The sequence below is a fragment of the Ursus americanus genome, chromosome 22 (genome assembly GCF_024610735.1).
Source record: "Ursus americanus isolate L20-20 chromosome 22, mUrsAme1.1.p, whole genome shotgun sequence".
NCBI lineage: Eukaryota > Metazoa > Chordata > Mammalia > Carnivora > Ursidae > Ursus > Ursus americanus.
In genome coordinates this window covers 23471319-23497626 of record NC_142148.1, presented here as the reverse complement: position 1 = coordinate 23497626, position 26308 = coordinate 23471319, and the positions used below count along the sequence as shown (strand labels likewise).

The following is a 26308-nucleotide window of genomic DNA, read 5'->3' as shown; positions in this document are numbered from 1 at the left end:
ATGATTCAAGATTTTCACAGAGCAGCTATGAAATGCTGCTGATCCACAGGGTCAGACCCTGTAGTCCACAGCTAATTAATGTCTTCTGGCCAAAGATTTCCATGGCACCAATGAGTACAATGTGCCAAATTCAGTTTTGAAGATTTTAAAAAAAATCCTTTTCTATTTTAGGGCGAAGTTACTTCTTTACGTTCACAGAGCTAATAACATATGGCATTTCTACAGGTTTAACTCGGGTTCTCATATTAAAATTGTCATTTCTGTAGAAGTCTATTTTTGTTGGGCTATGACACAAATGTCTTTTATCTTTAAATCAGCCCATCAAGCAGCACTGTAAATACCAAAGAGAGCAGAACAGATAATACAGCAGCCTCTCAAAAGTAATAGCTGAGGGCATGGCTGTTATAAAGGTTCCAGAAGCTGGAGGAAGCAGTCCAAAGGGCACTAATGATAAGAAGACAGATTGGGGTTTCCATGACAGAATAGTGGAGAAGGAAAGCCAGAGCACACATGGTGTCTATAACATAACCAAATACCCTATTTATTAATCAAGGGATGCAAACTCATATGCCTATAGGCACCAGGCCAGCAGTGAAGAGAAGTGGTGTGGCATAAGACAGTAGCAGTCCTGTGGACAGAGCCAAGCTGAGCAGAATGATGTTCTGTCTAAAGGCATTTAAATTCAGGTTTTTGTTTGGTTTAAGACACTGCATGACAATTCAAACACAAATAGGTCAAATTTAGCCTATAGCTTCCTAGTTTACAAACTATGGAAAGGAAGCAATATGTGTGTGAGGACCCCTGGGATTCACATAATTCAGATGTATCTGAGGGAAGAAGGTACCTTCCTATTCATAATGCCTTCTGGATATACCTGTCAATACCGATGACCTCCCCGCCTCATCTGTGCTGCTGCAATTCACCGACTGGAAGTGTGGTGTGCCCAAATAATTTGTAGTAAACAACATGAAGTATTGACATCATGATGTATTTACTTCTTTTCTCATTCACTTTTAAAATACATAAATTAAGGATGGATTAAAGTTTATCCCCCAAATAATGTCATTCTCACTTACATGACAAAAAGGAGGTGTAATAACTAGTGAGGAAAAAAACCAAAACATAATCCTTTGTATACACAGGGCAGAGTGACCTAAGTCTAACAGGCTTGTGTGTCTTCAACTGGGTCACAGGGGAATAAGGTTACAAATCGCTGCTCAGGCCAACAGTAACAACTACAGAGATACTGTGGCAGCTGGCCTTAGTTCTTCTATAACGCCTAGGTTGGAATAAATGAATTTTAGGAGCTTTTTTCTTTTCAACATTTAGAGGAGAATATTATTTTATAGTCAAAAGGGGGAATAACACAGGGGGCTTCAAGAATACTGATCCTATTTATTATTCAGTTAGGTGGTAGGTACATGAGTGTCTTTTTTATTACTCTCATATATTATGCTTACAGATTCGTAATAAAACTGCTATAAAAAATCTTATTGTAAACCTGTTCTCTGCTTCGAGAAAACCCCAGTAGAAAATGCTGTAAGAAAGGCAGGTAAGCAGGATTAAAGTGAAAACATCTTTCCATTTAATCTTATTCCATTTTGATGCCAACTAGGACCTTGACACTGACAAGAATAAAGAGGCACTTGATATTTCAGTCTGAGTTTATGAGGACTTAAAATAATGAAGACGAATTTAAGCAGTATATATACAGTTGACCCTTGACCCCTGAACAATTTGGGGATTAGGAACACCAACTCCCCATGCAGTTGAAAATCCACGTATAACTTTTGACTCCCCCGAAACTTAACTACTAATAGCCTACCTGCTGACTGGAAGCCTAACTGATAACATAAACAGTCCATTAACATGTATTTTGTGTTATATGTATTACATACTGTATTCTTACAGTAAAGTAAGCCAGAGAAAAGAAAATGTTAGTGAGAAAATAAGAGCGAATACATTTACAGTACTGTATTTATTGAAAAAATCTGTATGTATGTAGACCCATGCAGTTCAAACCCATGTTGTTTAAGGGTCAACTATATATACTACATACATACACAAGCTTCGGAAGTTATATTTGAAATTTTTCTTAATATCAAGGCAAAGTTTCCACATTATTAGATACATTTTATCTCTAAAGAAGCCTAGTTAGGAGACAAAATAAAATACTATTGTTTCCTTGAAAAGAAACCTTGTACTGCTGTATAAATGATGAAAAGTATATAATCTTTAGCTAACATTTTATCACCTGGTGGTCGGTTTGAAAATTCTGGCAGTTTAGGGCCCGAGTTGTCCAAGTTAATTCCTTGTTCTCCTGGCAATGGCTGCTGATCGGCCTCTTCCAGCCCAGCTGGGCGAGTATCTGGGGTACTAAAAAATAAATTACACATTTGAGAGTAAGTTGCATAGTTTATACATGAAACTACTTAACCTCTCCCCTATTTCTGAAGAACTAAAATCTGTTTGCATTATCATCCTTATCACTACTTACATCTCTCTAGTCTGATAAAATATTCAATATTTGGCATAAAAATAATCCAGCAATTTCATTACATAAAATCTACTTAATCTAATAGCATGGCTATTTACTCAAAGTACTTTCTACAAATTTCTGACATAATGATTTTCATGTAATCATCCATCCTTTAGATGTTTTAAGACCTGATCATAGTTTGGGCTATCAACATTATAAAGTACCATTTCTGTGAAACCACACTATCTTTGGTGCAGTTATCAAGGTCAATCAGAGAGTCCAGATTATTTCTTTTTTTGTGGATAATTCATAACACCTTGCAAGAAGTTATAGGCTGGCTGATAAAATGATATTCAGAGAATAAAGAAAAATGGAGAATACTAGAACAAAGCTAATTAATTCTGCTGAATGAGTATTTGCAGACATCCCCAATGGCTTTGGGATGCTTTCATTTTTACCTGGTTGTAGCTTAGAATTTTTAGCGGGGGAAAAAGAAATGAAAAAAACGTTATTACTAACACCCAAATTCCCAAAGAACCAGCAGCTCACATCCATTTGGTTTGCAATCTTATTCCTATCTGCACTTTTCTTCCTTATCTTTAGTTTCCCTTTGCCCTGATGTTGGCCACCCACTTTTAGACAGTATTTGACCTCATTATATTCTGTGTAGTTTCTGAGCCTTATAAAAAGTCCTAGCACATGGAAGTTTAGAACTTGAAGTGGATCATGAGCACATCCAGATGCCTGTATCAATTTGTTCCTTCTATGACTTCTCTCTCACTTCAAATTTATAAGGATTCTGTAGGTCTCTTTACTTTCATGGAACTACACTGCTAAAAAAAAAATCTCAGATATCTGGTCCAGCCACCTCATGTTATGGATGAGAAAACAAAGGCCCAGAGAAGTGTAAGAGGCCCATGGTTCCACAGTGAGCCACTGGTAGAGTTAGGAACAGGTGCTCTTCCTATTATACATACTGTTGCCCTTCCTAGAAGCCCTGATGCTATATAAGGCCCTTTTCACAATTTCTAGCTGCAACAAGTAAGCAATCTCCCTCGGGGCTGTTGAAAACAGCAAGAATGCATACTAAAGGCAACTGAATAACCTTGCAATTTTACTCCTAGGCTACTGAGAGGAATAAATATCCTCCCAGGATAGCAGGTTGATAGCGGTAAAGAATTTAACTTAGAGCTACTGGAAAAATTAGATAATTAAAGGTCTTACTAGGTCTGAATTCAGGAAAATATAGTTTGTTAATATATAGTTATAGACTTTTATAAGATTCAAGAAGCAGCAAGTGAGTATGGTATAATATTAGAATACAATCAAAGAAATATTGTGGGAAGGCATGGAGACAGATAGTCGGTTTTACTTTGAACATTTATGGTTAACTAAAACTCTCCTATTCTACATTTCTAGCAATTTGTTTTGATTAACCCATTTTACATTTGTTAGTCACTATTCCCTATTAACAAATGTCTCTGAATTCCAATTTTTATGATTAAAGGCAGAAAACCCAGTTTAATCAATACTCCTACAGGAAACATTTTATCAAAGCCAAAAACATGATTATTAACACTCAGCTTCAAGACATGACATATAAATTAATTTTCCTTCCTGCTGTTATCTTGCAAAAGAACTCACCTGGAGAACCTTTACTTAAAGGGTAACTGATTTAAAAGGCCCAACCAACCTAAAATGAGGTTTTAAGCTTCTAGGGATGATGGAAAGTCTTTAAAACAAAACAAAACAAAACAAAACACAAAATGGAGAGCCTTTAAAGGAAAGGCATTTGTACACAAATTTTTTTTTTTTTTTTTTTACAGTGGGCTCCACGCCCAGCACAGAGCCCAACGCAGGGCTTGAACTCACGACCCTGAGATCAACACCCGAGCTGAGATCAAGAGTCGGATGCTTAACTGACTGAGCCACCCAGGTACCTCCAAAGAACTATTTCTATTTGAGACAGCAAGAAATCTCCATAAATTGTTTTCATCTCCAAAACACACTTGGCCTTCCTGGCTCCCCAACAGCCATTAATAGCCTGAAGTGCTTTGTGGAGGTGCAATGTGTAGCACTGGCTACTTTTCAGTGTCTATGTGCCACAATCCCCCTGAGACTACAGATTTAAGAGACATGTATCACTCAATTGAAAAGTATAAACTTTGTCTTAATCCTTACATGAACAAACTATAAAAAAAGAATGAAGATAATTAGAGAAATTTGAACATAGTCTGAATATGTGAGAATATTAAGGAAATATTAGTTTTTCTACATGTTAATGGTATTGTGTGTTCATTAAAAAAAACCAACCAACCATACTTATCTTTTAGATACATAGTACTGAAATATTTACAGTCAATTTGCTTTAAAATATTCAAAAAGGTAATGTGGATAGGAAGGCAAGATAGACTATGAATTGATAACTGTTGAAGCAGAGAGATTTCATACTGTTCTAATTTTATGTATGTTTAAAATTTTCCATCAGAAAAAGTTGTCCACATAGAAATAAATAAGATTTAAGGTAAAACTACCACAACCTACTTTAGATCTTGCTGACTATTTTTCTTCTTCCGAGGGGGTTTCTTCTTCTTCGGTTTATTTGCGTTGGTATTATTTTGCTTATTGTTTACCCCAAAATGACCCGCAGAGATGTCACTCTGCAATAAGTTGACCAACAATGGGCTTGTTAGTGTGACATCCTTATTGACTGGGAAGCCTGGATTCTGACCACAGGACATCTGATTTCCATTGGGTGCTCCACTGAAAGGTGCATTGAAAGGCATGCCATGGCCTGAGAAGTGGTTTCCCGAGGCACTGTTTCCCTGCATGGCCTGCACGTGGGGGGGAACCATGTTGCTTTGCTGCATGCTAACATCAGGCATCATCTGAGACAAACTGACATCATTGTTTGCTGTAGTAGCAGGATCACCATGCTGCTGGGCCATGTGTGGGCTGGGCCCTGGTGGTCGCAAGACCTGCCCCTGAATCCCCATAACCTGAGATGGACTGTTGTTCACGGGCCCTTGCTGTGGCAGCATCTGTCCTGATATCTGTCCCGTAAACTGCACCATGTTTCCTTGCATGTTTGGAGTTGGTCCCCTCATTATCTGTGCTGGTCCCGGCATGACACTGGATTGGTTCTGAGTGTTAAACTGTTGCTTATTCCCCTGCATCTGATTGGTCATTATCTGCTCTATCATTGGGTTCTGCTGGAGTAAAACTTGCCCCTGAGGCCCCATCATCTGGTTATGTGGTGCCATCATTTGTGGGCCCTGCTGGGGAAGAATCTGCTTGGGTGGGGTCATCCTTTGGGGCGAGGGCCCAAGATTTTGGCTTTGAGGGTTCACCATCATCTGGCCCTGAGGCATAAGCTGGGCCCTTGAAAGGATCATAGGGTTCTGAGGGTTCAAGGTTCCTTGTTGCTGGACCATCTGGCCCTGGGAGGGCACAATCTGCTGGTGCATGCTCATCAGCTGAGATGGTGGGCCCTGCTGAGGCTGGCCTTGCATGTTGCCCAGGTTCACCTGAGGAACCCCAGAACTACCAGCCTGCTGGCTGTTCATATTGCCATGAATTCCCATGAGGCTGGGCTGCATCATATTTGGTGGCCCGTGGGACACCTGCATCTGGTTTTGAGGAGGACCAGCTCCTTGACCACCTAAAAAAAGAAAAAGAAAGGACAGTTTCAGAAAGAAACAGTCTTATCTTATTGATATTAAGATGCTCAAATTATTAATTGGAAAAACACCCATCACCCACATGTGCACTGACCAACAAAAACAAGTATGTTGTGCTTGACATATTTCCTGCGGCCTTTCTTTCTTTCTTTTCGTTCTTCCTTTTTTCTTTTCTTTCTTTCTTTCTTTCTAATATAGTAAGTGAGATTTATTTATTTTAGAGAGCGGGAGAGGCAGAGAGAGAGGGAGAGAGAATCTCAAGCAGACCCCCTGCTGAGCACAGAACCCGACATGGGGCTCGATCCCAGGACCTTGAGATCATGACCTAAGCTGTAATCAAGAGTCAGATGCTCGGGACACCTGGGTGGCTCAGTCGTTAAGCATCTGCCTTCGGCTCAGGGCGTGATCCTGGCGTTCTGGGATCGAGTCCCGCATCAGGCTCCTCCGCTGGGAGCCTGCTTCTTCCTCTACCACTCCCCCTGCTTGTGTTCCCTCTCTCGCTGGCTGTCTCTATCTCTGTCAGATAAATAAATAAAATCTTAAAAAAAAAAAAAAAGTCAGATGCTCAACTGATTGAGCCACTGCCCCTTCTGTGGCTTTTCTAAGTATGGAGCTATGACTTTGGAATGATTGTTTACATTCTCAGTGACCATACGAGAGAAGAAAAAATTGTTTCTTTACTCCTATTTGGTACCTTAAAGATAACATTTTGAAGATCAATAGTTTACTTTGTTTCAAATTAAAGAGAAAGGAAGCATCTCATTATTTAAAAATGACATGTAGCTACTTTAAGGTGAAAAAAAATTAATGAAAAGCACTGTAGGCTAGTGAAATAAGCTCTGCTTTAGATGAGTCCAGGAAACAATGAATATGATGTATTCTCTTAGGAAAATCTTGACAATGTTGAGAAGATATTTAAAAAATGCTTCCTGAAAACTAATGACTCTCAAAGATTATGTGCGTGGTATCTCGATGCTGCACATGAAAAGAAAGAACACTTAATACTTCCTGAGGACAGGTCTTCTCTGCTCCGATGTGGTAAAACTTATTATTATTACTTTAAGATTTTATTTATTTATTTGAAAGGGAGAAAGAGAGAGACTGAAAGCAGAAATGGGGAGGAGAGGGATAAGCAGGCTCCCCTCAGAACAGGGAGCCCTATGCGGGGCTCAATCCCAGGACCCTGAGATCATGACCTGAGCCGAAGGCAGACGCTTGAACGACTGAGCCACCCAGGTGCCTCGAGTAAAAATTATTTAATCTTGATCTGGAAGCTGAGCCTCTGGTGGGACTCAACTGACAGACAACACAGAAGCTGCAGACAGAATAGTTAACAAGGGATGTTAAAACTTCACTGACCCTCCCCTGTGGCAGTCCCTGGTGGATCACATGGGACAAGTCCTAGTCTTCTCGGTTATTTCTAATTTAGACAAGGACACTGCCGGCTTGCTGTAGTGTTTACTTATTGTTGGGTCTTTGGAATTTTCCTATAGTTGCTTGCATTATCTCCCCCTTTTTACTGAATAACCCTCTAGATTATTTTCTCTCTCTTTTGTCACTTTAAAGTGAGGACTAGAAAGTGGCAGTCATAATGAAGTTATGAGACCAGTCCATGCTCCAGCCAGGGAGACAGGGAACAAACTATCCCTTGTTCACATTAGCCAGAGTTTTTCTTAATCCCAAAGAAGATTTTCTAAACTAGCCTTATAGACTCTTTTTTAAAAAATTTTTATTTTTATTTCTTGGAGAGAGAGAACGGGGGGAGGGACAGTGGGAGGGACAGAATCCCAAGCAGGCTCCACACCCAGCTCGGAGCTGGGCACAGGGCTCAATCCCATGACACAAGTAAAATCAAGAGGCAGACGCTCAACTGACTGAGCCACCCAAGTGCCCCAGCCTTATAAACTCTTAACTTGAACTCCATGGCCACTGAATGTATTATACACACTGAACATACCAGTGTATAGTCATTTGATCAATAATTATTTATTGAGTATCTAATATGTACAAGACACTTTCAGTGCTAAGGTAATATCAAGAAACAAGATAGACCAAATCCCTGATTCTCTGGAGTTGGCAAGAGACAATAACACAGATAGGCATTTTTTCAGGACAAAGTAAAAGCTAACAAAAGAATTAAGCGGGGTAAGAGAACAGAAAATGAGAGACAAGAGTAGAACTACGTGAGGATAAATGAGGAAATCTAAACAATATGTGCACGTGGAAGGTACCACATAAGACAAAATAGCTTGTGCTTGGATGCAAGAAATTATGAATGATTTTATCCCTGTTTTATAACTTCTACAAAACTCATGAATTCACATAACTCAGGAATGCAGTTTTGCATCAGCAGGTGGGAAAAGTCAAGTAGTTTGCCCTACTCTTCTCTCACCCTTTAAAGGTACTTTGAACTTTAAAAAAAAATTAAGTTAGAACTTTCTTGTTCCTTAGTGATTTACAGTTAAAGTTGGAACCACATTACTGAACTAGTAAACTCCCCTCCAAGTGGGGATGGGGAGTTCTCCACAGAAACTATTTGTGCTACTTCAGTTCCAACTGTGTCAATGAGAAAGGATAAGATCAGTCATTTGGTACCTAAGTAACCAGGAACATGAAGTCTGGGTATATATGACACTGCTTTACAAATTCTTTTTAGCCATTCTGCTCCATCCTACTTCTTCTCCAAAATTTCTTCTTATATACGATACACTGTTGGCATTAAATCTATACTGACTGAAGTCTGGTCTTCAAACACCAAATTGTAAACCAGAATTTAAACATTCTGCATAAACAAAGTCAACATGTATATAGAGCTTTTAAAAAGTTGCAGTTCCCCCAAAATGCCATGTGCCTCTGTGTTTCTATACCTATAGTTTCCTTTGCCACAAATGCCTTTTGCCCTTTTATGAACTCGGGAGCTGGCAAACTATGGTCCATGGGCCAAATCAACTGCCAGTTTCTAAATAAACAGTATTTGGAACACTGCCATGCTCATTTGTCATATTGTTTATGGCTACTTTTATGCTATGACAGCAGAGTTAAACAGCTGCAGTAGAGACCATATAATCTGCAAAGCCTAAAATATTTATTACCTGGAGTTCTTCACAGGAAAAAAAAAAATGTTGATCCCTGCTCAAACTCAAGTTTCATTTTCTTTCCTTAGGTGTTTTGAGGTTCCCAAGACGCTGTACTACATTTGCTGTATCAGTTACTGCCTTGAAGGAATAATTTTGGTTTGAGATTAAGGGGAAAAACCAGAATTTTTATTTATCTGGATATTCTTTTTGTCTATCATGGTATCTAGCACACAATGTTCAATAAATGCTGGCTGGATAAAGCACAGAAAACAAACCTGCATGCTGGACATTTTGATTTGCTTGCAGCTGAGGGGCTCCTGAATTGCCAGGGGTGGTTGCTGTGGTCGAAGGCACCTGACCTTGCATAAAGTTCGGATTGGCCTGTCCTGCTGAGAAGCCAGGTGGGAGGCGTTTAGGCATTCCTTAATAGAAAACAATGAGTAAGGCAGTTACCTAGCAAATTTATACTCTTGCTTAGATGTGGAATGAATAAGGAAGGATGAGCTGCATGAAGTCTCCACTGGCTTAGCTTTCTCTGTCACACTGGTAGGATCTTTAATAATAAGGTTGGGAAAGATGGTTAAAAAAATCAACACAATCTCTTACATGAGCATTGTCAAAATGAAAAAGAAATACTAAAAAATTTACACTTAGAACATGCCAAGGAAGAGATGGCAATCTGCTCCCTAAATGTGATCTGAGGCCACGTCACAGCAAGGTTTAGGGCTCACTTTTCGCTACAATACAACAGACCCCAAAACTTTACACACTTTAACATAGGCACCAAAGGAATATGCTAAATTCTCTCATATTCAAACAAATTGATCAGAAATACTATAAAACAAAGAGCTGGGTCCTGATATTAATGCTGGTGACTTTTTTTCCATTGAAGGAAATGGATGACAATCTCTTTTGTGGAAAATTTCCCCCAATATTGTGCTTATCTCTTGGTAAGAGACAGGAGATTAGAAACAATCCATAGAAGTTTCAAAGTGAGGCTATGTTAAACTATCATCATGCCTTCCCCTTTTAAGGTTTGCTGTAATTCCGACAGCTATGGTACCAAAAGCCATGCTCTAATGGAATCTTACAAATGTATTACTTCCTTTTGTAGGAAGGCTTAATTTCAGAAAACAGATCTGTAAGAAGGACGATCTCAGAACCCACTCATTGTTTATGACATAGGACTTGATGTGGCCAGATCATCTAGGTGAGCACACCATCTGCTCTATGAAAGCATCAAGACCTAAAGCTCACTTAAAAAATTTTGTATTAGTCCATTTATTTTTAAGGACCAAATTTCAATGTCCCGAAAAACACTTTTTAGACAAATATGCATTTGTCCTTTCTTTAGCAGTGACAAGTCCCCATTTGCATGCTTCCACTGTAATTAAATCAGTAATCACATTTGCAGGAGGGACTACCCAGCTTCCACTGATCCAGGGCTAGATGCCCAGAACAGTGAAGTTTGGAGCTGAAACATTCTTGCATTTTCTAAAAACTTCTTAGGATTCAAATATTATAGCCTGCAAGTCAGCAAAATTAATTACAAGAGAGTGAAAAGACTGATGAGCAACTTAATTTCACCAGAAACCATGAGAACATGCCTTTGCTATGTTGCACTAAAGATGCAAGGGTTTTTTTCTGGGTAGGCAATGCGTGTCTTTTGGTGGGGACATGTTTATCAGATGACAGTAGTACTGACACTCTATACCTTACTGAAAAGCTCCAAGCACATTCATGTGCACTAGATCAATGATTAATAAGAATAAATAATAAACATGGAGATGGATAAGTTTTACTGTAATCGTTTTACCTCTCACACATTAAGCTCCATTGCTTTTTCTTCATACAAGAGGCACCTTACAAAATAAATAAATAAATCTCCTTTAGGTATAACTGGTGGAATTCCCTCTCTAAGGAGCAGGCATTGGCATTATAAAACTACAAAAGTCAATGATTTCTGAACTTATTCCCCTTTAACACTTTAATCAAATTTAACAAATAACCATGCTTACTACTTTACTAAGATTAGCAAAACTGGAAACTTGAAGGGACTTTACCCCCAAATACTCTGTATTTATTTTTCCATTTTTGCTCTACTGCATAATATTAATTTTTTTTTCAACAGCTGAGCAGTTTAAGTTAATACAATGCATGTTTCTTCTGGACATCTTAATTTACTAGTCCAAGATCAAGCAAAAATAATTTGAAAAACAAAATGGAAGTCTCTATATTGAATTTTACCTGCATTTATATCCAGAGGGCTAGCTTAAATGTAACCAGTAAGATGCTGCATAATGTATCAAGTTAACTAAGTTATATTAAGTGTCACCACTATATCCACAAAGCCAAATAATTATATCCTCCCTCCATTAACTCTAAATATTGAAGTTCTATTAAGATCTATCTCCAGTAAATTTACCAACACAAATAGCTTCCGTGTTCCTCACCTCCTAGGCCTGGATGTAAACTCTGTGGCCCCTGGTTTGGTGGTTGCTGCTGCATCACCATGAAGTTAGGTGGCACATTTCCCTGTTGAACCATAGGATTCCGACCGGGAGAGCTGACAGGCTGCTGAAATCCCTGGGGAAGTGGGTTATTTTGAGGTGGCCTTGGTCCCATCTGCTGCTGAGTTTGGTTAACCGTTGGGGAGGATGCAGGGGATCCCTGCTGGAAGGAGGAGGGTGAGGAGGCAGGAGACTTGTTGGTGAGGTGGGGCTGCTGCAGGGGGGTTGGGACCCTGGAGGGCCCTCCCTGCAAGCTCTTCATCTGAGGAGCTGTGAACTGGCCTGGGTTGCTCATCTGAGGAAAGTTTGTATGGGCTTGTGAGGCTTGCTGGCTGCCAAAGGGATATGGAGGGGGAGGGTGGGAAGGTGTCTGTACCGTGGCTAAGGATGGTCTTGCCTGGAGTTGCTGTTGCATTGGGCCAGGCAAGGGAGCCTTCTTCCACCCTTGACTTGCAGTCATTGTGCCCAGAGAACCCTGGGCTGGAGGAGGCTGAAGGGCTCCAGAAGGCAGCTGGTTCCAGCCTGGAGGAACAGGCACCTGAGTTGGGGCAGTAAACTGGGGTCGAATTCCCTGTGGCTGTTGCTGCTGATGTTGCTGTGGGGGTCTTGCCTGTAGCTGCTGCTGCTGCTGCTGCTGCTGCTGCTGCTGCTGCTGCTGCTGTTGCTGCTGTTGCAGCTGGGGAAAATTAGCTGGGTTCATTTGTCTGTTCACGGGGACAGGCTGCATTGGGTGGTGCGGGGGAGCTAAAGATCCTGAGGGGTGATTCTGCGGCTGTATATGGAGCCCAGAGAGGAGTGGATCCATTGCATCTGTTTAAAGAGTTAACAAAGCAATAATTAAATTACTGCAACCTAGATCCTATAGCAATAGTAAATCCCCTGGTACCTTCAATGAGATGTTTGTGAGCACCTTCTATATGCAAAGCAACATACCGTGATGACAGGAAGATGAGTATTGTCTAGAAGAGCTTATGGTTCAAAAGTGGATGAAAGAGCCAAACATAAAATGTGGAGAGCAGTATTTTCCAAAGCATACCCTGGGGAGCTATGTTCATTAGCATTATAAGAAAACAAAATAAAATATAGTCAATTAGGTTTGGGAAACAAGTGAACCTAACCAGCTTAGATAGGCTTCTTCGCTGCAGGACTCGCAGTGCCTCCAATAGGTTAATTGTGAATCTCTAGGAGGGAGGGTAAAGCATGATGTGCTTACTAAATTTATTATAGAATTCCCTGCCATGAAGTATCTTCCAGGACTATGTAGTCAAAGGAATGCATTTTTTAGGAATGTTGGGTTATAACTGATAAGAGAATGAGAAATTCTGAGAAGGAAATGATGACTTTTAGCTTGAAGAAATGGGGGAAATTTTGTAAAGAAGGTGGCATTTAAAAGTTGGGCAGTTAGGAATTTGGTATTAGAGAGAGCTCAGTTTTGTAATGATCTCTGCAAAGAGTTCCAGCCTCTTCAATCCACAAAGATTGGAGGTGATTACCTGACTGAGAAGCAGGGCGAGGAGTCCTGGGCTGCAGCTCTGAATTGGGGCCTGGTGCCATCATGGAAGATGACACATTTACACTCTGGGGTATCATAACAGTGGCAGGGCTGGTCATCCTTATTAGTCCTAAAGGAAAAAGAAAATCCCTAGAATAGAGTACTGGAATTGGTACAACATTTGTTTTTAAATAAAATATTTCAAGAATATAAAAAGGTATTGAAAATTTCTGTACCCATCATCTACCTTGTTAACATTTTGCCCCATTCCCTTCAGATACATATGTAGATACAGAATCCCCCTACTTCCCAATCTCATTCCATTGCCTCTCTCTTACCTTATAATTGGGATTAGTAGTTCCATGCACGTTTATCTTTATTACATATGTAGGTAAACTGCATAGCATTTTTGGTATGCTTTTAATCTTTGTATAAGTGGCATCATACTCTGTCTTCTCAGTTTCCTTTTTCACTTAATATTACCTTTTGAGCTCCATCCATCTTGACTGCTATAATAGTGATCCATTTTATGGAAACAATACATTCATTCTGCTAATGAACAGTTAAGGTTCTCCCTCCCCTGCCCCAATTTTCATTCTTACAATTTTGCAATGTCATGTATTCTTGTGGACATGTCTTTAGACTATATACTTGGAATTCCTAGGTTTTAAGTATAAACATCTTCCATTTTAGTAGATATTGGCAAACTGCTCTCAAAGGTGGCTATGCCACGGGTGCCCGGCTGGCTCAGTGGGAGGAGTGTGAAATTCTAGATCTCGGTGTTGTGAGTTCAAGCCCCACGGGGTGGGTGTAGAGATTTCTTAAATAAATAAACTTAAAAAAAAGGTGGGGAAAAAAAAGTTATTATGCCAATTTACATTGCAACTATCCGTTTGAGAACTACTCTTGTTCCGTATCTTTCCAATTTCTGATACCATTAGACTTTTTAGGATTTAGCATCCATATTAATAAGTGAAAATATACTATCCTCTTCATGTCTCTTTGATTTTTGGCATTAAGATTAAAATAACTTCAAAAAAGAGCTGGAAAGCATCTTTCTTCTTTGTCTATGCTCTTGAAGAATATCTGTATCTGTTCTTTAAATGTTTAGTAAACTCACCTGGAAAATTATCTGGACCTGTGAGTTATACTAATTGATTCATAGGGAGACAAATTTTTAATTATTTCAATTTCTTAAATAGTTACAGATTTTTCAAGTTTCCTTAAGTCAGTTTTGGGTAAATTACATTTTCAAGAAAACTGTTAATTGCTGATGCTTTAAAATTTATTAGCATGAAGTTATTTACAACTTTGCCCCATTTTTTAGAAATAATTCATATATTACAAAATTCACCCTTTTTTTTTTTTTAAGATTTTATTTATTTATTCGACAGGAAAGAGACAGCCAGTGAGAGAGGGAACACAAGCAGGGGGAGTGGGAGAGGAAGAAGCAGGCTCATAGCAGAGGAGCCTGATGTGGGGCTCGATCCCACAGTGCCGGGATCACACCCTGAGCCGAAGGCAGCCGCTTAACCGCTGTGCCACCCAGGCGCCCCACAAAATTCACCCTTTTGAAGTACACACTTTTTTCCTTCTTTACATTGCTTATGCCTTCTCTTTTTTTGTTCTACCACGTTCATCAGTTTTAATTGTTTTTTCAAAGAAACATCTTTGGTCTTCCTACTTTGTTCCATTTTGTTTTGTTTTTTTATTACTTTACTTATTTCTGCTCTTATCTTTATTATTTCCTTCCTCCTAAATTATTATTACTCTGCTATTCTCCTTCTCAATTCTTAGGTCAGACTCTTAGCTTTAATTTTCAATTCATGTTCTGCTCTAACAGTTATCTGAGGGCTTAAATTTTCTTCCATGCTGTATGGCCACATCTCACAAATTTTGATACGTACTATTTTCATTATTCCATTTTCTTTTATTTTATTTTTTAAAGATTTTATTTATTTACTTGACAGAGAGAGAGAGACAGCACAAGCAGGGGGAGCACCAGAGGGAGACGGAGAAGGAGGCTCTTCACTCAGCAGGGAGCCCGATGCAGGGCTCGATCCTGGTACCCTGGGATCATGATGTAAGCTGAAGGCAGACACTTAACCAACTGAGCCACCCAGGTGCCCCTCATTATTCCATTTTAAATATTTTTTGCTGTCCATCATGACTGCTTTTTAAAAAATCAGGGATATTCAGAATGTATTTTAAATTTTCTAAAACTACAGAATATTTTGGTTAGCTGTTTTTTTGATTGTTTGTTTGCCAATGACTTAATTGTACTGTGTTCAGAGAACATGATCTGTGTGATACCAATATCTGGTATTTACTGAAACTTGATTTTAGAAAAATACACAATTTGTATAAATGTTCCATTTATGCTTGAAAAGATTAAGAATTTCTGAATTACTAGTGCATGGTTTCTATATATCTCCATTATATCAAACTATTTTACTTGTTATTCAAGCATTATCCTTATTAATTTTCAAATAAGCTTAGTACATCAATTACTAACACAGGTGTTTTAAGATCTCCCCTAAGATGTGATATCTCCATATAATCCTGTCCACTTTGCCTTACATATTCTAAAGCTAGATCATTAAGTATTATTAAGATATTAGCTGTCTTCCTGATGAATATTTCCTTTTACATCATACATTGGCTCTATTTATCCTCAGTAATGCTTTTTATTAGTCTGTTTTATCTGATAAAAATATTGTTATACCCCTTTTCTTGGCTAATATTCGCCTGGATTATTTTTTATCCCATCCTTTTAACTATGAGCCAAATCCTTATGTTTTATGTGCTTCCTGTAAGAGAACATAACTAAATCTGAGAATATTCAATCTGATTAATCATGGTCTTTTTATCAGTGTTCACAATACATTTACCTTTACTATTAATTTCTGATATATTTTGATTCATTTTATCATTTTATGATACCCCTTCTTTTTTTTTTATGATACCCCTGCTTTTTACCCCTTCTTTTTCTGTGGTGTTTTCCTATTTTTTTCTATGCTGGTTTCCTAATTTTTTTAGATTTTATTGGATTTTTTCAAACACGCCCTTCCTTTTTTTTTTTTAGGATTATTTATTTATGAGAGAGAGAGAGAGAGAGACAGAACAGAGAGAGTGGGGGGGAGGGGCAGAAGCAGTGGGAGAAGCAGGCTCTCCGATGAGCAGGGAGCCTTATGTGGGGACTCATCCCAGGACCCCAGGATTGTGACCTGAGCTGAAGGCAGATGCTTAACTAACTGAGCCACCCAGGTGCCCCAAACATGCCCTTCCTTTCTACCTCTACTACTAGCTTAGAAGTTATACATCTTATTTCTATTATTTCATTTTTAGAGATTTTATTTGAGAGAGAGACAGACAGCGCATGCGAGCACATACCAGCGGGGGGTGGGGGGGCAGAGGGAGAAGCTGACACCCCGCTGAACAGGGAGCCCAATGCAGGGCTTGATCCCAGGACCCTGGGATCATGACCTGAGCCAAATGCAGATACTTAACTGACTGAGCCACCCAGGTGCCCCTCTATTATTTTAATGATCTCTTTTGTCAATAGACATACTCAACTTAAAGTGTAAACATGTGATCATCATTATTGCTAAATGAGCCAATACTTATTTAGATTTACCCAATGTTTACCAATTATTTAGCTCACCACTCCCTTTTAGATCTTATTTCTTCCATTTAAGGTTCAATTTTCTTCTTCCTGAAGTAGATTCTTGAGCAGTTCAATGAGCAAGAGTCTGTTAATGGTAGCTTCACTTAGTGTCTTTGAAAATGTCTTTATTTTATACTACTCTTTATAGTAAAAGTAGGTTTAAAATTCTAGGCTGTCAATTATTCTCTCATCACTTTGAAAATACTATTCCAATGTTTCCTGGTTTTCAGTGTTGCTGCTGAGAAATCAGTTGTGATCTGATAGCTTTTCGTTTGTAAAATATTGGTCTTTTATTTTGAGTTGCTTTTAACATTCTCTTTGTTTTTTCATGTTCTACAGTTTTATAATTTTGTGTCAAATGTGGATTTATTTTTTAAAAAGATTTTATTCATTTATTTATTTGAGAGAAAGAGAGCACGAGCAAGGTGAAGGGCAGAGGGAGAAGCAGACTTCCTGCTGAACAGGGAGCCTGATGCGGGTCTCGATCCTGGGATTCCAGGATCATGACCTGAGCCGAAGGCAGACATCCAACCAACTGAGCCACCCAGGCGCCCGTGTGGATTTATTTTTATTTACATTGCTCAGGATTTCTGAGGATTCACATCTTTCACCAATTCTGGAAAAATTCCAGCCATTCTCTCTATTGGTCTTCCTCATCCTAGATCTATTCTTTCACTAACTATATGCAACTTGGCCAGACTCGTCCCACTCTGGTTCTTTAGTACTGGCAATAGCATCACTGCTTATCTCTCATCAAGCTACCACAATACGAAATCCTCAGAATTTGGTGGAGAACTCTAACTACCAATCCCCTACTACAGGTAGCAGGCTGGGAACTGTACATCTACTACGCGGTATTCCATTAACAGCTCAATAGCACAGGTCCTGACATATAATAGGAACTCTGTAAATGTCAGCTTCAGGGCTCAGGGGTCATCCACCTTCAAGTATGAGCTCAAAAGATTGTAGGCATTTTTATCTCATTTTTATGTGAAGAAACTGCTGCTTGGAGAGGTACAGCAACTAGCTTGAGGTAACCAGGAAATGGTACTGCTAGGATAAAAATCTAGTTTCAATTTTATATGGCCAAATCTTCAGCTACAGTTCAGAACAATGGCTTTATAAACTGATGCTCTCCATTCTGCTGTATTTCTTCAAGACCTACTGTGGTAGGTGGGGTGGCGAATGACTGGCTATAGTTTTAGGTGGTTACTATGCTTCTACCACAGCAGCTGTGTTTTTCTGGTTTATTTGAATAAAAGGTCCTGCAGCAGAAAAAGTCTGAAAGCCACTAGTGTAGTGAAAAGAGCACTGGACTGGGAGTCAGAGCTGTGATACTAGGGTATTGCTACTTGACCCTGAGCAAACTGCTTCCTCTCTGTGAGTTCCAGAGTTTCCTCACCTTTTTTTTTTTGTTTGTTTTTTTTAAGATGTATTTATTCGAGAGAGAAAGTGAGAGAGCATGTGCATGCATGCGGGGAGGGGCAGAGGAAGAGGGAGAAGCAGACTCCCCGCTGAGGAGGGAGCCTGACACAGGGTTCTATCCCAGGACCCTGGGATCATGACGTGAGCTGAAGGTCATGCTTAACCGACTGAGCCACCCAGGCACTCCTGGAGTTTCCTCAGCTTTAAATGAGAGCCAACTCGAGAGGTGGCAAGGGAACCAATGTCAAGGCCTGAGGCAGATTTAAAGTTTGGGACTGAGAGTCCATGATGGCGGAGGAGTAGGAGACCTCAGTTTTGTTTGGTCCCAGGAATTCAGCTAGACAGCTATCAAATCTTTCTGAACACTTGGGAACTCAACTGGAGATCTAAGAAAAGAATAGCTACAACTCTACGAATAGAAAAGTGACAACTTTCTGTAAGAAAAAAAACTCACCTCAAAAAAGAGAATAAGAGGCAGTACTAGGAGCTGGTTCTCTGAAAGAATTAATAAGATTGATAAACTCCTGGCCAGACTTATCAAAAAGAGAAAGGACCCAAATAAATAAAATCATGAATGAAAGAGGACAAGTCGCAACCAACACTGAAGAAATACAATTATAAAAACACATTATAAGCAACTGTTTGCCAAAAAATTAGGCAATCTGGAAGAAATGGATGCATTTCTAGAGACATATAAACTACCAAAACTCCCCAATGTTTATAGCAGCAATGTTCACAATAGCCAAACTAGAAAGAGCCCAGATGTCCATCAACAGATGAATGGATAAAGAAGATGTGGTGTTATATATACAGTGGAATACTTTTCAGCCATCAGAAAATGAAATCTTGCCCAACATGGATGGAACTAGAGGGTATTATGCTAACCAAAATAAGTCAATCAGAGAAAGAACAATTACCATATGATCTCACTCACATGTGGAATTTAAGAAACAAAACAGAGGATCATAGGGGAAGAGAGGGAAAAATAAAACAAGATGAAATCAGAGAGGTAGAAAAACCATAAGAGACTTTTAATCATAGGAAACGAACTGAGGGTTGCTAGAGGGGACGGGGGGCAGAAGGATGGGGCACTCAAGTGATGGACATTAAGGAGAGCACATGATGTAATGAGCACTTGGTATTATATAAGACTGATGAAATCACTGGCCTCTACCTCTGGTAATACTTTAACTAACTGAATTTTATTTTTTATTTTTTTTAAAAGATTTTATTTATTTATTCGACAGGAAAGAGACAGCCAGTGAGAGAGGGAACACAAGCAGGGGGAGTGGGAGAGGAAGAAGCAGGCTCATAGTGGAGGAGCCTGATGTGGGGCTCGATCCCATAATGCCGGGATCATGCCCTGAGCCGAAGGCAGACGCTTAACCGCTGTGCCACCCAGGCGCCCCTAACTAACTGAATTTTAAAAAATTAAAAAAATAAAGCTCGGGACTAACCAGAAAATAAAAAATAGATGAGAGCCAACTCAATTCCTTTTATTTTTGGGGGGGGGGAGGGGCAGAGGGGGAGAGAATCCCAAGCAGGCTCCATGCCCAGTGCTGAGCCCAACTCAGGGGGCTTGATCTCACAACCTTCAGATCATGACCTGAGCTGAAATCAAGAGTCAGATGCTTAACTGACTGAGCCACCTAGGCACCCCGAGAGCTAACTCAATTCTAATATTTTGTGATTCACAGAATATTGAGTCAATCTCTAAAGAAGAAATTTCAGTTTTTCTAGAAAAGTCAGCAAATAATTTCTAACTCTCTAAAATTCTAAGTACCTAAAAACATATCCTTCCGCATACTTCTTCAGATTCCAAGTAAGCACACAAGAACTCAGCTCACGGATTCTCAGCCTCAGAGAAAGTGGGAGTTGAAAAGCTACATTCCCCATTATGCTATAAACATTCTGAGGGTAGAAAATATTTTATTCATTTCTATCTCCAACACATAGCAGAGGTCCTGTCCTATGAAAAGAACTCAATAAATGTTTGCTGCACAGCTCAGTGCTCATCTATCTACCTTTAAGCATGAGCCCATGCTCTGTGACTCTATGCTCCTAAGAGTGATTTAAATCTTGCTTTCTTAAACCAGAAAACAGAAATGTACCAGAAACCCATGCCTATTCTGCAGGACCCAAATGATCACACATCAGAAAATAAAGGGAAAAAAGCAAACCAGTAAAATGTCATATAATTGAGTGGGAGATCTCACCTGGACCACCTGCCATGGGAAATGCTGCCTCCATCCTAACTGAATTTCCGGCTCCCATGGGTCCATTCATTCTCACATCTTGGCTTCGGTTCTGAGCCAAAGCCAGGTTGATAGCACCTTCCCCTGAAAATGACAGGTTATAAAAAGGAAACCATCAGAATAAGATGTAAATGCTGCTTAAAAATGGGTATACAAGAACTTCAGTTTTCTGTGTTTTTGAAGAATTATGGTTAAGTTTACCATCACAAAAAGGATAAGTGCAATACGATATAGGTCTTCCTTCAACTTCATCTGGGACTTACATGAAGCACAAGGAGAACATAATCCTCACAATACAGCAGATAGGCAATCATTAATGACGTATAGTGTCAGGGGCAGCTTGTAACCCTGAATATCTATTTTCAAATAGCTCACAGTGTGTGCATGTATGCATGTGTGTCTATGTGTGTGAGAAGGAAGAAAATGGTCTCAGAAATTCTCAAAATCCTAGATTACCTTTTGGGAACTTACAATCAGAACGTAGAGATATGAGTAGGTGTAATGGAGAAAGAACATATGATGGATGGTACAGGGACACTGTAATATTTGTGAGCAAAATACCATTTCCCTTTCAAAAACTGTAATATAAATAGATATCCATTAGAGATATTCATACAATGAAGAGTAGAGAGGTTGCTACTAATCTACTTTCACAGCATCTAATGATAAGACCAACATTTGTATAGAGCTCTAATTTTTATTTATTTGTACTTTCATTTAATTTTTAAAAAAAGATTTTATTTATTTATTTGACAGAGAGAGAGCAAGAGAGCACAAGCAGCGGGAGCTGCAGAGGAAGAGGGAGAGCAGACTCCCTGCTGAGCAGGGAGCCTGATGAGGGGCTCAATCCCAGGACCCTGAGATTATGACCTGAGCTGAAGGCAGAGAAGCTTAACCGACTGAGCCACCCAGGCGCCCCTATTTTTATTTTTTTTTTTAAGATTTTATTTATTTATTTGAGGGAGAGAGAGAGAGAGCACAAGCATGAGCAGAGTGTGGGGGGGGTTGGGGGGGGAGTAAAAGAGAGAGGGAGAAGCAGACTCCATGATGAGCAGGAAGCCCAATCATGACCTGAGCCGAAGGCAGACATTTAAATGACTGAGCCACCCAGGCACCCCTGTATAGAGTTTTTAATGCTTACAAGATTTTATCTCATTTGAACCTCAAAATATCCTGGTAGGTAACATAACTAGATATGTTCCAATTAATCAGAGATAACTCTAAACTTAGAGGTAACTTAAATTTTACTCGGTTTAATGATAAAAAGAAACAAATTTCAGGATACTTCCTGCACCTAATCCACAATTTTGACTACTGTTACTCTGGATGACAGCACCACCTAGTGGACAGATAGAAGTATAGCTAGCCAGTGGTTAAAGAGATGAAAGCAACATTGCATTGACTGGCATCCTTCCAGCATCATTCCATATCGTGGGGTCCTGGTTTATAGAGCCAGATGACAAAGCAGGACGCTAATGAGGACACAGTAGTTTCCTCTGTCTTGTCACTGGTGAAGTCCCCTTTCTGTATTAAGTATTTCAACCAGGCAGGTAGACTGGTCACAGGGCACAAACATCCTACTAATATGGGACCAGGGGCTATGAGATGCTCTAAACCGCCTATGGGAGACAGGAATGAAAGAAAAAGAGACTACAGATCTTGAGGGTTTCCAATAAAGGGAAGGAACTATTAATATAACAAACTTGCTAAGACACTGTAAGCAGAAAGTATTATTCTTGAAATGGACATCAGATCATGTCAGTTCTCTGCTTCAAACTGCTCCACTGCTTCCTACTGTTGTAGAAATAAAAGCCAAACTCCTCCAAACAGCCTTAAATGATCTATCTAGTCCAATGCTATTCAACAGAAATTTAATATGAGCCACACATATAGTTTTAAGTTTTCTAGAAGCCACAGTAAAAAGGTTAAAAAAAACCAGGTGAAATTAGTTGTAATATATTTTATCTAACCCAGTACATCTAATGTACTATTATTTCAACATGTAACTAATACAAAAAGTTAATTAAGTATTTTACATTCTTTTTTGGGAGTGCTAAGTCTTCAAAATCCACTATGTATTTTACTTACTGCACATGTCAGTTTGAACTAGCCATATGTCCAGTGCTCAACAGCCACATATGGCCGGCGGCTACTGTATTTAACAGCCCAGATGTGGCCCTTGCCTACCTCTCTAACCTCAATGGCACTATTTTCTCCTTCGATTTTAGGATTCAGCCTCGGTGGCCTATTTATTTATTTATTTATTTATTTATTTATTTATTTATTTATCTATCTATCTATCTATCTATCTATCTATTTATTTATTTATAAATAAAAGATTTTATTTATTTATGTGACAGAAAGACAGCCAGCGAGAGAGGGAACACAGCAGGGGAGTGGGAGAGGAAGAAGCAGGCTCCCAGCAGAGGAGCCTGATGTGGGACTTGATCTTGATCCCGGAACACCGGGATCACGCCCTGAGCCGAAGGCAGACGCTTAACGACTGTGCTACCCAGGCGCCCCATCGGTGGCCTTTTTTAGTTTCTTAGGCACACAAAGCTGCTTCTCACCTCATGGCCTTTGCACATGTTGTCCCCTCTGCTTACAACAGTTCTCCTGCTCTCTTTACATAAACCAACTTCTCAATTTTCATGTAAACTTAAGTGTCACAGGCCCCCAAAGACCTTCTCCAATTGTCTTATCCAAGGGTAGGTCACCCTTATCAGAACATCTTTTCTTCAGAGCACACCCCATGTACTTACTTACACATTCACTTGATTCCTTGTCCGCCTTCCCCATCCCCATACAAGGGTAACCATAAATCTGCCCTAGTTCCTTTATATCTATTATTTGGGGACAGTTATTTATAGCACCCTTTTACTCTCAAAGTGTCAATTTAGATGATAAATTATATGGCCACCCTAATTATATCCTTAATATATGCCCACCCTAATTATATCCTTAAGACACAGAACAGTGTCTAATACATGGTAGGCACTCATTAGCTATTTATTACACGTATTATGAATCATCATCTTATAACCTTACAAAGAATTATAGGCATTTTTCTATATGATGAATGCATTCCCGGAAAATCCCACATTCTGTAAAATCTCACACTGAAAATAATAGATTTTATGGGAAAAAACAGTGTTGTTGGGACAAACTCAAAACCTATGTGGCTTTGTAACCAGAGCTCTAATAAAAACAGTAACTGGTAGAGGCAACATATCCAAAAACATTTGCAGTAGAAATGCCTCGTTACAGGTGCTGAGATAATGCAGATGCAAGAGAGTTCTGAGCCAGTGGGGCTGCCACTAAAGCAGGCATAGGAGGAAGTGAAACTTTTCACAAGCCAAGAGCCATGCTAGTCTGGGGATGCACCTCTGAAGGGAGGTATCTGAGTGTAAATTCTGATTCCTAATTATCTTAAAATAGAGCTGAAAGGACTCCCACCTATGCAGCAGCTAAGCTTGTCTTTTTTTTCTTGCAGATAATCATCCTTCTATTCCCACTAATCCAGTTTCCCTTGCCTTCTTTATATGGATACACACAATTTCCACATTATAGTGCTATTATTCTCCTATTTGCCAAGTGCATATAAACTAACTGGTATCAAAGAAACACACATGAAGAACACTACAGGCTCCCAAACTTGCTGATTAGGGGTTGGCAAACCATGGCCTATGGGCCCAATCTAGCCTGCTGCCTGTATAATTAAACAAAATGTTACTGGAACACATCCATGTTTATTCACTCACATATGCTTATGGCTGTTTTGCACTACAACCAGACTGGAACTGTTGTGACAGAGATCTTAGGGCCCACAAAGCCAAACAAATGTATTCTCTGGCCCTTTACAGAAAAGTTTGCAGACTCTGCTTTAAATCACCATGAATGAATAGAGGGGTCACAAAATGTCTTCAAAAAAGATGTCTCCCCAGCTCCCTGGCCAAAACTCAAAAAAGGAAGGGTACAGAGAGTATTCTTCAATGGAAAATAGGCTGTTGGGGGACAACCTGTCCCTGCACCCCTACAGCAGACACCATGGCAGTGGCAACATCTCCTCTTACAATGTACTAAGACATAAGCTTGTTAGCAGTTTCACAAAGGCAAAGCTGCTCCCACCACTTTCGATCCTGCCTAAATTCTGAGGGAGTGTGGAGAGAGAAAAGGAGATCACCTGGGATACACATGTGTATCCTAAAAGTTAAAGAACTCCCTTCTGTAATGCGATAATAATTGCCATATATGAATTTCATAATTTCTTGAAATATGTTATCTATTTTACTTCCTTGATGGTATTTATGCTTTAATTTATGGCTAACAATAAAGGCCAGCACCTTATCCTTTTAAAAAGAACTTACAGGAAATAAGTCCGATTCAAAGAAGAAACTGGTGTTTCCTTTCTCCAATAGAAAACACTACCACATAAAGTTCCAAATCCCTTTTAACTCACATAAATAGGTAACAGAGACTATAAAACATTTAGAATTTTGGGACGCCTGGGTGGCTCAGTCTGTTAAGCATTTGCCTTTGGCTCGGGTCATGATCCCAGGGTCCTGGGATGGAGCCCCACATTGGGCTCCCTGCTCAGTGGGGAGTCTGCTTCTCCCTCTGCCTCTCCCATCCCCCATCCCCTCCACCCCTGGCTTGTGCTCTCTCTCTCACTCTCTCTCTCAAATAAATTCTTTTTTTAAAAAGATGTTATTTATTTATTTGACAGAGAGAGAGAGAGAGCGCCCACAAGCAGAGGGAGCAGCAGAAGCAGGCTCCCCTCTGAGTAAGGAGCCCAATGCGGGGCTTGATCCCAGGACCCTGGGATCATGACCTGAGCTGAAAGCAGATGCTTAACCGACTGAGCCACCCAGGCGCCCCTAAATAAATATATTCTTAAAAAACAAAACATTCAGAGTTTTTAAGAAATCACTTATGTGTTCCATAAAACATAAAATGCCTATATAGTTTTATTGTAGCCAAAAACTGTTTTACTAAGTTCATCCTATATCCTATGGATTGCTGTGAATTAATTTTACTTTTCTGGATCCTTTTAGATAACCTAACATTTTTCATAATAGACTGATTGTTGTTTAAACCACTATTCCCTTGTTTATCAAATGATGGGATTTACCCCATTTTTCAAAATACATATAATCCTTTCTAACCTCCTCTATGCTCCCACATACCTGGTACTTCTATCTCTCACAGGTTTGTCTCCCTCACGAAGGTCAGGAGTTTCTTTTGAGTTCATACCAGCAAGGATCATATTATACTTATCAGTGTATGCCAAGTGCTAAAGCAAAGTGGTGCTATTATTTGTGTGCTTCCCTTGTTTTCATTCAATATATATTTACTAAGGAGCCTAACATGTTCCAGGCAAGCAGAGCTACAACACTGAGCAAAACCAGACATGGCCTCTGCCCTACTGGAGCTTGCAATCTAGGGGAGAATAAAACAACAGTCAAATAATTGCTCTGATGAAAGCATTACATAAATGATCTAAGGAAAAAGCAAAACAGACTTTTGTGAGAGCACATAAAAGACACTGACTTCATCAAGGAGTTCAGAAAATATACTCTCAAGATTTAAGCTGATACTTGAAGGCTGAGCAGGTGTTAACTAAGGGAAGGGGAAATGGTAAGGGACAACACTGCATACAGAGAAAACATAAATGCAAAGGGCCCACGGCAGAAGGAAGAAACGCATATTCGAGGAACCAGAAG

General features: G+C 39.6%; 1 protein-coding gene across 9 annotated transcripts in view; it reads right to left on the bottom strand.

The window, feature by feature from the left end:
• Positions 1–26308, bottom strand: part of NCOA6 (nuclear receptor coactivator 6) — a 97025-nt gene that overhangs the window by 22227 nt on the left and 48490 nt on the right. For 7 of the 9 annotated variants that reach the window (XM_087853629.1, XM_087853631.1, XM_045806392.2 and 4 more), the window contains 6 exons: positions 20547–20669; positions 13240–13368; positions 11690–12556; positions 9512–9658; positions 5024–6140; positions 2255–2376 (listed from right to left, as the gene is read on the bottom strand). In XM_087853629.1, coding sequence (XP_087709755.1) covers positions 2255–2376; positions 5024–6140; positions 9512–9658; positions 11690–12556; positions 13240–13368; positions 20547–20669 — 2505 coding nt within the window. The remainder of the gene's footprint in view (positions 1–2254; positions 2377–5023; positions 6141–9511; positions 9659–11689; positions 12557–13239; positions 13369–20546; positions 20670–26308) is intronic. The other 2 variants (XM_087853633.1, XM_087853634.1) reach the window with 2 other exon arrangements.